Source organism: Phaethon lepturus, unplaced genomic scaffold, assembly GCF_000687285.1.
Source record: "Phaethon lepturus isolate BGI_N335 unplaced genomic scaffold, ASM68728v1 scaffold38772, whole genome shotgun sequence".
Taxonomy (NCBI): Eukaryota; Metazoa; Chordata; class Aves; order Phaethontiformes; family Phaethontidae; genus Phaethon; species Phaethon lepturus.
Window position 1 is genome coordinate 1 of NW_010526196.1, and position 13,780 is coordinate 13,780.

At 38.7% G+C, this 13,780-nt stretch overlaps 1 protein-coding gene across 1 annotated transcript; it reads left to right on the forward strand.

Annotated features, from left to right (window-relative positions):
- Nucleotides 1-2,483: 2,483 nt before the first annotated feature.
- On the forward strand, nucleotides 2,484-13,124 carry LOC104617632 (ATP-dependent RNA helicase DDX1-like; the record flags this gene model as incomplete). Its single annotated transcript, XM_010282995.1, has 13 exons — nucleotides 2,484-2,502; nucleotides 4,474-4,525; nucleotides 5,524-5,587; nucleotides 6,313-6,342; nucleotides 6,628-6,724; nucleotides 8,243-8,290; nucleotides 8,422-8,505; nucleotides 9,408-9,491; nucleotides 9,924-10,000; nucleotides 11,266-11,338; nucleotides 11,454-11,530; nucleotides 12,362-12,476; nucleotides 12,986-13,124. Coding segments are annotated over exons 1-13 (956 nt in total), but the record flags the coding sequence as incomplete, so codon positions are not given.
- Between the last annotated feature and the right edge of the window lie 656 nt (nucleotides 13,125-13,780).

Sequence of the window (13,780 nt, forward strand, 5' to 3'; positions counted from 1 at the left end):
CCGCTCCTCGCCTCGCCGCGGGGCGAGAGGCCGTTGTCTTCCCAGCCCGAGGGGCTTTGGAGCCCTGAAAGGGCGTCGGCTGCGGGGGAAGCTCGAAGCTGAGGGCAAGGGAGCGAGGCCGAGGAGCCATCATCCCCCCAGCGGCTCCTTTGAAGGGCTGCAGCTTGAGAGACCTCAATCTTCCCGCCAAGCCATGAGTGCTGGGATGTGCTTTTGGGGCAAGAAACGAAGAGGCAGCTGGCGAATATAACCTGTACAGAGATGTACACCTGCAGAGAGCATATACAAATGAGCCTTTAGATCCACGGCTTACCTGCTGCCCCAGGGTCCCCAGAGCCCTTTTATCCAGCGCCCACCGCTGCTCAGCAGCAAGGCCAAGGCCACGCCGCCAGCATGGCCGCCCTGCTAGCATGGCCTTCTCAACAGGACTGCCCAGGGAAATACCTGCAGCTGCAGCCCGGTTTTGGCTGTCCAGAATGCTGGTAGTGAGAAAATTTGGGGTAAGGAACACCTAATGTAGGCAAGGCCTGAGTGTATTAATTAAACCCTTACTGAACAGGAAAAAAAAAAGGGGGGGGAAAAAAGCAAAAGTTAAATATTTTTCACAAATTCTTCTTCCATCTTTAATGATGGCATGCAGAACTTCTAAATATTTCAGCCCTACAGATGTTTGCACTCATACAGTTTAGCTCTCTCAAGCAGATAAAAATGAGCCCATTTCATATTCATATTATGAAAGAACTAAGGTTTCAGTCTCTTTTGTGAGACTTTATAAAGCATTTGTAAAATAAAATTGCCTCACACCCTGCCACTTCTGCTTCGGTACTCTAATTGTAGCTTGTATTTAGTAGCCTCTTAAGTCTTGTAGGCAACTGTGCAGCCTAGAATTAGGTTAAACTAAAAATAAAATTCTGAAACTAGGGATTCAGGGCAATACGAAGGCTTTGTTGGATTCTTGGGAAACACTTCAGGAAGAAACAGCTACTGAGGAAAAAATGCTTTCTGGCTCTCTCTTTACTTAGTAGCATGTCTTTAGCTGTATTTGACAAAGTAGTTTGTAAAGCAATGACGAATAGTATAACATCACGTTCATAAGTTTCAAAGAATTGTGGGAGATTTATAGTAAATTACACTCTGGGTTCCACACCAACAAGCAGCACTAGATACTGATATTGAGGTCTGCCTACAAACACATTTTCTCAGAATCACAGTTGAATCAGTAGATTAGTCATATCTGTGTCTTCAAAAATTATTAGATTTGCCATTTATACAAAAGCAAGCAAAGTAATGATTGACAGATATATCAAATAATAGTGAAAGAAAGGAAACGCATCAAAAGAAGATACTCCCAGAGGAATTATTAATATATGAGAAGACATCATGATGCAAACAGCCTGGTACTAAAGATGTAAATTACCTGCTGTATTTTCCTCTGCACGATACTTGGTATCTACAGCATAAGTTAACTGTCAGTAAGGCTCAGTGAGCATTTAAAAAAAGGTCTTGAAATAAACCTCCAGGACAAAACTAGTACTCAAATTGCAACACAGTAGTCAAGAGAACTACATTGTCAGAGATACCATTGTTTATTTGGCTTTTGAACCAGATGTGTGTCCATCTGCGGACTGCCTCAGAAGATTAAAGTTGTGTTTCATCGTGGAAAACAGTAGGTAATATTTTATACTGTACCTTCCACTTAACAGATAAATGCACCATTGATTCATGCTGTAACTCTAGTAGCTGCATTTCTTCATTTGCAGTCTAACAATTTTTATAACAACACCCCAGAGGTTCTTGCCTTTAACTTCACTAGAAGTTATCCTAGAAAAAGATTGTGCAGGATTTGGGGAAACTTCTGTAAAAGCTGGAGAAGAATGTATCCCCATTAACATACGTCTAAAAAAATTAATTGGTGTGTTTTCTGTGTGCGAAGGTACTTTTGTTCATATAAAACCCTGAATACTTTCTGCCACGTTTGTTGTAGAAAAGCATGCAAATTACACCAACTAAATGAAAATATGACAGTGCTGTATTCAAATGTAAAGCAGAATCTCATTGTAAACACACATGTCGTGTTTAAAACGTAAGGTACGCCACGTGTAAACTAGCCTATCTGCTTTCCTGATCTCACCCTCTGTACAAAGCGGCAGCTACGAGGCCCAGCACCACACACATACTCGAGCTTTGATTTGCAGGAAGAAAACCACGCTGGGCTTTCAGAGAGGTGGCAAAATCGTACTCTGAGCGTACCCTAAAAATCCGCAAACAGAACAAAAAGGATTCCTCCTTCGGTTTTGCCCTTGGTGTACGAGCTGTAAGGGCCACCTGAGCCCGCGTCCCTGTGCGGGAAGGGTGCACAAACGGGCCGGGGCCGGAACGCGCGGCGCGGCGCCTCCTGCCTCCCACCCGGCGCCATAAAGCCGCGGACGGGGGAGGTGCTTGTGTTCTACGGGTCGTGGTGTTTGGCGGTGTTTAGTGGGGCGAAGATGGCGGCGTTTTCGGGTACGTGGTGCTGGGGCAGGGTGGGGAGGGGTCTGCTGTGCCGCTGGCAGGGAAGCACTGGGAGACCCTCTTGGCTGTGGATCTGCTGGCGCCTTGTGCGGGTGGCGGCTCCCGGTCCGCCTGTGGCGGACGGGCCCTGTCAGCGCCGCACGCAGCTCCTCGGGCCTGCCTTCGGTGCGGGCCCAGGCAGTATGTGGCTTACCACGTAGCAGGCTTCAGGTCGAGAGGCCTGTGGGGTTGTCGGTGCTCTTCCCGGCTCCTCAAAATGGATGTGCTGGTTTTAAGTGCATACGTAGTATGCATGCATCTGGCAAGCGGGGCTGCTTAAAAGTCAGACTCGTTCCTTGGGCTGATTGGTTTGTGTAAAAGGAGGCTCATCATAACGGTTCTGTGTTTTTCAGTGGATAATGACTGTTTTTTATAGGAGTAGCTCAGTGATATGGTTTGAAGTATGTTTGTAACATGTAACCTAGAAATGTACTGTTGAGGAAGGAAACATCACTGTTTGTCTCCCCCCATGCACATACATGTGCACATAGATGACTAGTCAACATTAGGGTACTGTTAAGTTTTAATGTGTATGAGGTTTTTAGTTTGCTGCTTTTAACTGATTTCTTTATGTCTAATCATGAGAGAAATGCTGAAACTTCTTCCATAGATCTAGAGAGGAGTTCAGATGCTAGACAGCAGGATTAATTTGGCTGTAGTTGAGGAAAGTGTCATAATGCCATTGTTTGATTAAACCCTCGTACTGTGTATCGAATTAACCTGTGAACTGGAAGTATATTAAAAATGGGAAAAATAATGTAGGGATTTATGTGTAACTTGCAATCAATAACTAGTTTTATTGGTAGGGAAAAAGCTTTTTGCTTATGTGGAATGTCTAATTTTGTAGGAGTACAGGCTAACCCTTGAAAATACTAAAGCCTTCTGAAATCATGTTGCAAATAAAACATGTTTCTTATGTGGTTATATTATAGCAAATGGAACAATAATTTTTGATTGCATACATCTATATATGTCAGCCCAGCTCTTTATGTGTGTGGTGTATGTGAAACCCAGCATGTGACAGTGTAAAGGGTAGCATGTAAAAGCTCCCTTCAAGAAAGTGCCCTTTAATACATAAAGAAATTGATTTAGAGTAACCTTATGCACCTGAAAAGACAACCAGCAGCTAAATCGTTATTTTGATGGTATAATACCATTGTTTGGGTTGGTTAAGGTCTGCTTTCCTCTTGCCCTTATTGAATAGCTGCGAGGATTTTTGTGGGTTTCTGTTTTTTCTTTAAATAGAGAGAATTTGTTCATCAACATACAAACATTACTATGTGGCTTCATGTTTAACTTGTGTCTGAGGTACAACCATCAGACCTTGATATGAGTTTGACAGAGTATCTAAGAGGAAAAAAAAAGCTTTCAAAGCTGGATGGGATTAGTAACTCTATGAAAATCAAAGCATTAGCTAGTTAATAGATGTGCTGTAAGTGTGTAAGGCAAGATTTGTGAAAAGAAACTTAAGCATTTCAAATTTGAGTCCTTATATGATACAGATTTGGGGGTTTTTTGAAAACTGTTTGCATTTCAACTGTAGAGAGAGTCAGGATATTTGTGATTAACGAAGTCTTCTCTGTTGTTTGTGTAGGCAGCTTCCTTAAACATGTGAAGATAAGTACCTTGTCCTTGAAATGGTACTTGGTTCCCAGTGTGTTTATTTTGCTGCTATGTCAGCACCTGCCCCTGTGCCTAGTATATACCTGACCTTGCTATAAGTGGGTTCAACTGTCAAAACCATATGTGGGAGAGGGAGACTGTGTCTTACCACTTTAGTAGAGAAGGCTGCATGTGCTGTTACCAGAAAGAATGCTCTTTTTTTTATGTGTGTCTGTAGCTGGAAGCGTTGGCACTTGGAAGTCTTTTGGGCTGTCTTGAGGTAAATAACACTGCTTGTTCCTTTTTTTTCTCATCTTACAGAAATGGGTGTTATGCCTGAGATAGCCCAAGCAGTGGAGGAGATGGACTGGCTGTAAGTAGGAATGCGTTTGAGCCTGGCAAAATCTAATTTGCCTTTCAGCAATATATGACATGCTTCTTAAAATACCTCTGCTGTCACATTAAAACAAAGCAGACATGTATTTTCCTTTAACTGTTACTGTATCTCGTACACTTCTTTTTAGTGTGAATGACTGAAGAACACAAGTTGTGACTGCAGTGGTAACATTTAAACTTGGACAAGCAAAGCACGACTAGTTATAATTCAGTGTCATTTGTTTGATAAAAGCCTCTGTGCTTCTACCTCTATGCTTCTGGTTTGTTTATTATTTATTGTGGGATTATTAGATGAAATACTGTCACATAATTGATGTGAGTTCAGTAAATGTTTTCCAGACTGTGGTCTTAATTCGTGTTCTTCAGAGTTGATGCTTGTGTGTCAGTCTTCTACAGAAGTTGTTCTTCCTGGTTTTAGTTGTGGGTTTGGCTAAAATATTTGACTTCAGAGCTTGTTTTGAATTGTCATTCAGAATGTTATCAGTATGGACAATCTCAGTGTCTGTAGTTCTTCTGTCCTCATATGCATGGTATTAATTAGCTGTGATTGTCTGAAAATGCTGGTTACATTTAGTTATCTTTACTTTCTTTTCCAGTTTTAAATAGTAATCTTGTAAATGAGGGCTGTGTAAGTGGCTTTAAAAGTGAAACTTGCTTGAAGAAAGGAAAATGGGAATATAAAATTAATCTGTTTCTTTTATAGTTTAGCACAGTGATGTGAGATGTAGCCCTCCTGTCGGGATGCAGTGGAATTCACTGCATCCACTAGTCACTTCCTGTCAAGGTACATCTCCTGGTCCAAGCTCTTTGTAAATGGAATCCTTTCCACTTCCTTAGCTGCAAGCCAGGAAGAATAACACTTACCTGTTATTTCCCACCTTGCAGATGACTGTGGTTTCTGTGAGTTCCTATGTAAGCAAAAATCCTTTTTTCTAGTGGTAACATTGATTTGTGTTAATGTCTTCCTTTTTGTAGTCTTCCTACGGATATCCAAGCAGAATCGATCCCCCTGATCCTAGGAGGTGGCGATGTACTTATGGTATGTATGCAGGATAGCCCTATTCTTAGAAACCTATGTCTTATAATTGTTTGTGCGGTCAATTCCCTTCTTTGCAGCAGGGTACATAGTCAGACTAGGTCTCCCATCCCTCTTCAACAGAAAGTATATTCTTCATCTGAAAATCTCGTTGAGTTCCTGATGAGTTTCCAGCTGTTCTTACAGATGGGATTAATTCTTTCTGGGCTTTATTTTTTAACTACTTGACAGGCACTGCCACATGAATGAGAGCTATCTGATTTCAGCTGCTGTCCTTTTTGTTGTAAATATTTCACATAGACCTGCATGGAACATGACTGATACTGCCTAAACAAATGCTTCAGGATCGATAACCTTGAAGATACCAGATTAGTATGCCTTGTTCATCATGCCTTTTGTTGACCTTTGTGTTCTTGATTCTGTAACCAAAGTGACACTTCATATAATCTTCTGTAGCGCCTCCAGAAATCAGACCTACATAGATAGTTCTTCTGGTGGATTCTGGGAGCTTCTGTTGTTTTATTTTTTTGAAGCCTAGTGTAAAGGTTTTCCATGTTTGTATTCACATCTAATTTGGATGAAGCAATGGCATTACTCTCTTAAGATTTTCTGTATTATGCTGAAGTAAAAGTCAACTTAGTTTATAGTTTATTAAAATAGAACTGTAGAACAGCCCTTATGATGTAAGTTGCAACTCAGGTTAAACTCTTAAATTTTTCTTCCTGTAGGCTGCTGAAACCGGGAGTGGAAAAACTGGTGTAAGTAATCAAATTTAAAATAGCAGAAGGTAAAAGTCTGTAAGTGTTAAGAGGTGGTGTGTGTGTGTTTGTGTGTATGTGTATATGCATATATCCAGAGAGAATGTGTATATGTATTCAAGTAGTATTATTATAATCTTTACAAACATATTTGTAGACACGTCTTAAAGTGTTTCAGGTGCAATACCCAGTGTAGGTCCTGGGTATTGCACCTGAAAACTAGGCTGACTATATATCTGGAAATATCTGTATAAATTGTGGAATGAACTTAACTTCCCATTTTAGGCTTTTAGCATTCCAGTTATCCAGATTGTTTATGAAACGCTGAAGGACCAGATGGAAGGCAAGAAAGGGAAAGCAACTATTAAAACCGGTGGGGCAGGTAAGTTTTTATGTGTCACACTCCTCAAGTTTGGAACACTGTTATTTCATGTTGATGCCATCGCCTCACAAAGTAAAGTTAACCTTGCCATTAGGTGAGTACTTTTCCTTAATTTGGGATAATGTAAATAGAATGTCATCAACCCAGATTTTATAAAACAGTGAATATAAATTTACTGGTAGAATCATGGAAATAACTGAGGTGCATTTGACTGCAGTCTCTTAGTAATGCTCGTTGTCTTCAGCTTAGTGTGAACGCGCTCTTTGGTGTTGTTTTGAAAGCCATACTAGTTTAGCATCTTGCAAGATGCGAAGTGGTTACTAGTGTCCAGCTAAAAAAAAAAAAGTTTAAAAAAATCTTCCAGTTGCAGGGGTTGATGAGACATCAGCAGTTGGTTTGGACCTTTTAAGTGAGTTTGAGAAAGCTCTTCTAGGCTCAAACTTATTTTTGTGTTTCTGGGATAGCACAGTAGTGTGTGTGTTTCAATTCTGCTGTGCTGAATAAAGTTGTTGCATTGCTTCTGGCACCTAGCTAGATTTGGAAGATGAATAACAACACCTTGAGTTGCTGCAGATTTGAACTAGTAAACATTGAACTGAGGAGGAAATGCATAGGGCCAGAACCCACTGATACAGGATGGATTGTAACCATGATAATATCCGCACAGTATTTGAGGGTCTATTATACTTCCATTTAAATAAACTTGCAACTTGAAAGCTAGTAACCATGTCCGGTCTGTGGTATTTATCGACTGAGATTTATGTAAGTGACAGTAGCTGTACAAACAGCTGAAGTTCTGAAACTTCAAAGATGTTACAGAAGTTCTCATCTTTCAGCTTTGTTATAACTACTGCTACAGTGGTGACAGTACAGTTGACTTTACATTCTTTCAAAGGAGAATTTTTTTTTTAATGTAAATACAGTCAGTAATCCTAATTGAAATGGCATCTAGTTTTACAAAAACATTCTTACATTATGGAACCTCTAAACTTTATTGCAATATGTTATTTGGCATATGAAAAATTAAGTCAGAAATTTTATGTGCTATATGTGTATGTATCTTAGCTCTTCAGTAATGACATTTTAACTGATACTCTGGAAAATACCCTAATGTAAACTTGGAACAGAAATAGCAAGTACGTTTCAAATTTATTGCTCTTAATGTAGTTTTGGATATTTTCTACCTGAATCTGATTGTGCTTATGTGGAACTCTGGCTTATTTTATAAATGTCTTCATTGTTTTCAGTTGTATTTTTAAGTAACTTAATCTATGTTCTCCTTAATGGTATAATCTAAACTTTCATAGAATACATTTGCATTATGCTTCTGTGCCCCTCCTTGAAGTTGTAGGCCTTCATTTTGACCTCACATGATTTGCATTGGATTAAAGCTGTCTCCCCAGCTTTAAGCCAATTTAAGCCAAACACTGCAGAGCCAATATGAATGTCTAATTTGAGTTTTCTAGGCTTACCTTGTTGGTTTAATGTTTTTTTTCTATTGCTGTCTTTCAATCCTAGTGCTTAATAAATGGCAAATGAACCCATATGATAGAGGATCAGCTTTTGGTGAGTTGTCCTAATGTTCACTTCAAAATGTTTGCTTAATGGAAAAAAGAATAGAAGAAAGTATGCATGAAAAGCTTATTTTAAAAGCAGTTAGGCAATTTCTTTAACTACAACTGTCTTGTAATTTTCAGCAATTGGATCGGACGGTTTGTGCTGCCAAAGCAGAGAGGTAAAAGAATGGCACGGATGCAGAGCAACTAGAGGCGTGACTAAAGGTAGATATAAAATTATGTATTTTGGAGACTCTTAAGAAGAGTCACCCATTGTTAATGTAGGCGGTTGCATTTAAAACTTACTGTCCATCTGAGCAAATGTGTGCCGTTAATCAATTTACCACTAGCTGGAGACTTTGGAATGACAAATATCTCTGTTTTGCTCTCTTTGTGTTGTAAATTACCTTTTGGCTGTTAGGGGATTGAGTTGGAGGAGACAGAACCATAACTAATATTAATTAGAACACATTTCATTAAGGTGTTATTAATAGAAGATAGCTACTCACAGAGTACTTTAAGTTGTTTCCTCATACACTTCAGATACACGCATGCACAAATTTTATGGTTGTGTGGTTGGAACAACAGTTGAGGGGCCAACCCCAATGCTACTCAGAAGTGGAGTCCTACTGATACTGCAGTGGTTATAGGTGGGCATTCAGAAAGACCCTCGGTCTCACTTCATCAGGTGTGCAGATAATCCTGTAGCCTGTCTGTACATAGCAGCCAGTTGGATGCGGTTCAAGTTAACGCAACCAGTTGTTGACGCTATTGCGTGCAGGTGGTCTTGTATTGATTCAGCAGACCCCTGCTGTTCTGAGTTTATCGGTTCTTGTGGATTCAGTAGAACCACTGGTCTCTCAATCTTATCCCTCCTTTGGAGCCTTTCACACACCACCTCTCAGCATGTACTTTCTTTTGGCTGCTGTCCTCTGATAATCTCTTTCCTCGTTACGTACGTAGGTACCTACAGAACCTTTTCACACTAACACAATGGGGGATTTTATGACACTTTCAGCAGGGGTGGAAATGTTAGACTTGCATGGTCTTGGAAGTAGCCAGACTGAACCACCCTGATGAAATTGAAATGTTGGTGTTGTTTTAGATCCCTTCTTTCTCTTTTAAAGGGAAATACTACTATGAAGTTTCCTGTCATGACCAGGGCTTGTGCAGAGTTGGTTGGTCAACTATGCAGGCTTCGCTAGATTTGGGTGAGTTTCCTTTAAAAGAAGAAACCCTTAGACAGTTTCCATATTCACATGGAATGGCTGGAGTCCTGTTCTACTCTTGCAGAGAATGGGCTCTTTGCGAAGGGTAGTGATATCAGACAATTTAAAACTTTTTGTACAAATGTTGCTCTTCCTGTAAGAGGAAATCTGCTTAGGTGGCTGCAATGTTTTTCACTTGTGACTTTTTCACTTTTATTTCAATTTTTTAAAAAAGGTGACTAGAGACTAGTTAAACCAATAAATGTACTGGTACAAAAATACTAGTTTAGCGTATATCAAAGGTAGAAGTCTTTAGTTAGCACTGTGTATTTTTTTTTACATGGTAATGTTAGTAGTTTCAGTTACTGATACGAAGAGGAAGAACTGTAACCTGTCAACCAAAAGATGAAAAGCTGTGCTTTGTCTTGTCTTCAGGTACTGATAAATTTGGCTTTGGCTTTGGTGGCACTGGTAAGAAATCTCACAACAAGCAATTTGACAGCTATGGTGAGGTAAGCTTGAAATTCTTACTGGTAGAAAGATTGAAAGTTTTCTGTGTTGGTTCTGTACTGCAACAATCAACTGTCTTTTGTAATAGTGCTAACTTTTACAGGAAGGTCACGAGGCAAAAGTATCGGGAAACATTGAAGCATTTTTTGGATAAAAGCATAATAACAGATTTAACAAAAGCAAATACCAACTTGAGACTTATGATTGTGGCTAGACTACAAATATATTGACTCTTATTTAGGAGATAAACCTTTTCTGTGTGTTATAGGTTAGATTAACTCATGTCTTAACTATTTCTTACTTCAGTCTTAGCTTGAACACCACCAACCCTTCTGTATACCTTGACAAATGTCTAATTGAGGACATCGATTCCTGTTTACTAGTAGTTAAAGTAAAAGTAATCGCACAACTCTCTAATATGTCAAAACACAAACGCTAATAAGATGTAGTTAGTCATGCTCTATTTCTGGCTGTTGAGTTGTTTGCCATTAGAACTGTTACCTTAATGTACACTTCTGAAAATGTCTACCAGGAATATCTGTGATGGTTTTTGTGTAGAGTGCCGGTTGAGTTCAGATGCTTAAGCATAATTTATATAAATATGAATAATACAGCAGAAACTCAAGTGTTTTTGTGGTATTAATGAACTCTCAATGCTATAAGACTTGCAACATTTTATGACTATTGTAGCTTTTCTATAGTAGTGACTTCTGAGCTGTTGAATTACAAGCACTTTCTATATTATAAATTACTCAGATTTTATTGTGTATCTTTACAGTGAAGAGATTTCAAGATCTTTAAATGAAGCATTTAAGTATACATAACATGCGTATAGTACCTCCTGTAAGAGTTAGTCTTTTTATATAGCCAAAATAGAGGTTTCTGTTACCGTGTTTGGTGCTCTAAGCTTAGATTTACATTGGCTAATAAATGTGTGATTAATGCACTCTTCCATAATGCAGAGTACTTCCAGGTAAATGACTTAAGTCATCATTGTCAAAATGTTTGGCTTTAAAGTAAATTTAAAGCAGCAATATATGTTGGAAAATTGAAGATTAATTGGGCAGTTTACTGCAGATTTGTAATAAAATAAAAATACGCATGCTGTCTACAACAGTACTGTTGGAATAAATTGAACTTGCATCTCAAATCAGCATTTAATAGGGAAAAGTGGGAAAACTGTAGAAGTTGACAGAATGGAAGCACTAAGTTTTCTTAATACACTGAAAACTAGTTTCTTAGCTTCACAAGCTTCTTTTTGTTATAGGAATTCACTATGCATGATACAATTGGGTGTTATCTAGACATAGATAAAGGACAAATAAAATTTTCCAAAAATGGTAAGTTTTATTCACTTTCTCCTTTGAAGTTGTATTGGGATGCTTGTATTAGGGGAGGGGGAGGAAGAGGAACACGCACACATGTGGAGTCTGACTGAACAAACCCTGCTTTCAGGGAAGGACCTTGGCCTTGCATTTGAAATCCCACCACACATAAGGAACCAAGCACTTTTTGCAGCTTGTGTACTGAAGGTAATTTAGGAATATCACAGATGTGTAAGATCATGAAAATTGTTCTAGTTCTGGTAACTAACTACTTCTGTATAAGATTTGCATAACCACCTACAATTACTGTAGTTGTGCTTCTACGCTCTCTGTTTCTTTTGGCCTACTAATATTTCACTACTGGAGTGGTGGCCACAATGTCTTAGCTTTGACAAGTACCGTTGAAATTAAATATGAAATGTTTAAATTCAAGTTTAAGTTTTTAAACTTGAATATGAGAGTAGAATAGCATGGATAACTAATTCCTAATACCAGTGTTATCTTGCCCATATTAAACTTCAATATACAGATCAATTCTGTAACTGAAAATCAATTCAACAGGTACAAGCAACTAATTTGAAAGTGCAGAAAATCCTGTTTTGTTTATTCTTAACTCTAAACATTATGATAATGTATTAGTATGTCTTCCTGAAGTTAATCTCTTACTGAGTAAAGGTTTTAACAAAACACTTTGGTCAGAGAAATACATGAGTCAAATGTGGGGTGTTCGTTTGTTTGTTTTTTAAATTGTGGTTTGTCATTGAAAATGAATGGAACATAAAAGTTCAAACCAGGTTTCCATGTATCTGTAAAATTGGGAATATTCTGATGTAGAAGTTTTAGGAGCTAGAACCACGCACAGAATGTCTGCAGGTTTTACACAACTTGGGGAAGGGGAATGTGTATGAAGGGAGAAAACACCACTTCCCCCACTCCACATCTAGCTGGTTTCTCATGGGGAGACTAATTATGGAATTGTTTCTCATTTTATGTGGTCTTTTGAATCTGTGTATATGACACAACTTTGCTGAAATCTAGAATGCTGAATTGAAATTTAATTTTGGTGAAGAAGATTTCAAGTTTCCACCAAAAGATGGCTATATTGGCCTCTGCAAGGCTCCTGATGGCAGTGTTGTAAAATCACAACACTCAGGTAAGTTAAATTTTTAAACTTCTCTCAGTTCTATATTTAGATTGTGTTACAGAGCATCTTTTGGTCACTTTAATTGCTTCATTACTGCTGTATGCGTCTTAACAATGATCTTACCAGTAACGATATTAGTGCTTTTTTAAAGTATTCCAAATTTTCTTAAACCACAAATAGCCTAACATTTTGAATTCAGAAATGTATCAGATAAAAAGACAAGGTCAGCAAATTTACTCAGCAGTGTCATCTTAAAAATGAATGTGTGTGTTCAAGTTCTGCAGTATGATTAGTTATGTTGCATGGCCAGTATACCCACTATGATGGCAAGATTCACTAATCTCTGAATATTAATCTGAAGCTGTACATAATTGAGTGAGCAATAACATCACCTTCTTCATTATTCTAAATGCTCCATTAGTTTTAGGTTACTAGTAGAAAACACAACGGGTTTTTTCCAGTAAAAAAAATCCAGGATAGGAATGTAGTTTGTCTTAATGGCGTATTTTTTCACGTAGGAAATGCACAAGTGGTTCAAACACAGAACCTTCCGAATGCTCCAAAAGCATTGATAGTAGAACCATCAAGAGAGTTGGCAGAACAAACTTTGAACAATGTGAAGCAGTTCAAAAAATACGTTGATAATCCCAAATTAAGGTAACAGTGTGTCTGTTATAATCGTATTTATGATATTGTCTAAGGATGTGACTCTGCAGGGGAAGCAGGGCAGCAGGCATTCCACTTAGTAGCTAAGAGGACCTTAATCTGCAGTGTTACTGATGCTAGTCTCAGTAATATCTGGTACCAACCAAACGTCTGACTTTTCAGCTACAGTCAGACCAGTTGGGGTTTTTTTTGATGTGTTTTATCTGTGGACTACATCTTTCTGGTATGACAAATCTATTCGGATTTGTGTTTTGTTGTTTTTTCCCCTTCAGATTATCAAATGTGTATGATGCGTTATGTTTTCAATCAAGAAAAGCACATCTGCTTACTGCCCTTCTTTTATGAGGATCTTCCTGTGCTCCCCACCTCCCCATGCCCTAGTTTTGTTTGTTGTTCATCTCCAACAAATACTTGAAAACAGAGTGGACCTTGTAAATATTAGTGTGTGCACAAGACAAATGTTGTGGCGATTAGCATGGAGATGCAGTTCTGAAAAATGAATTGTCTACAAGCTGCTTTGGTCTAAAGTTTTCTGCTCTGACTGTGCTTACAATACTTAAGTGTCTCCATGTTCTAAACTGCAGTCAATTTACAAGAGTATTTTTGGTAGAATTGCAGGGGAGTAGCAATGGGAAGATGCAAGCTAT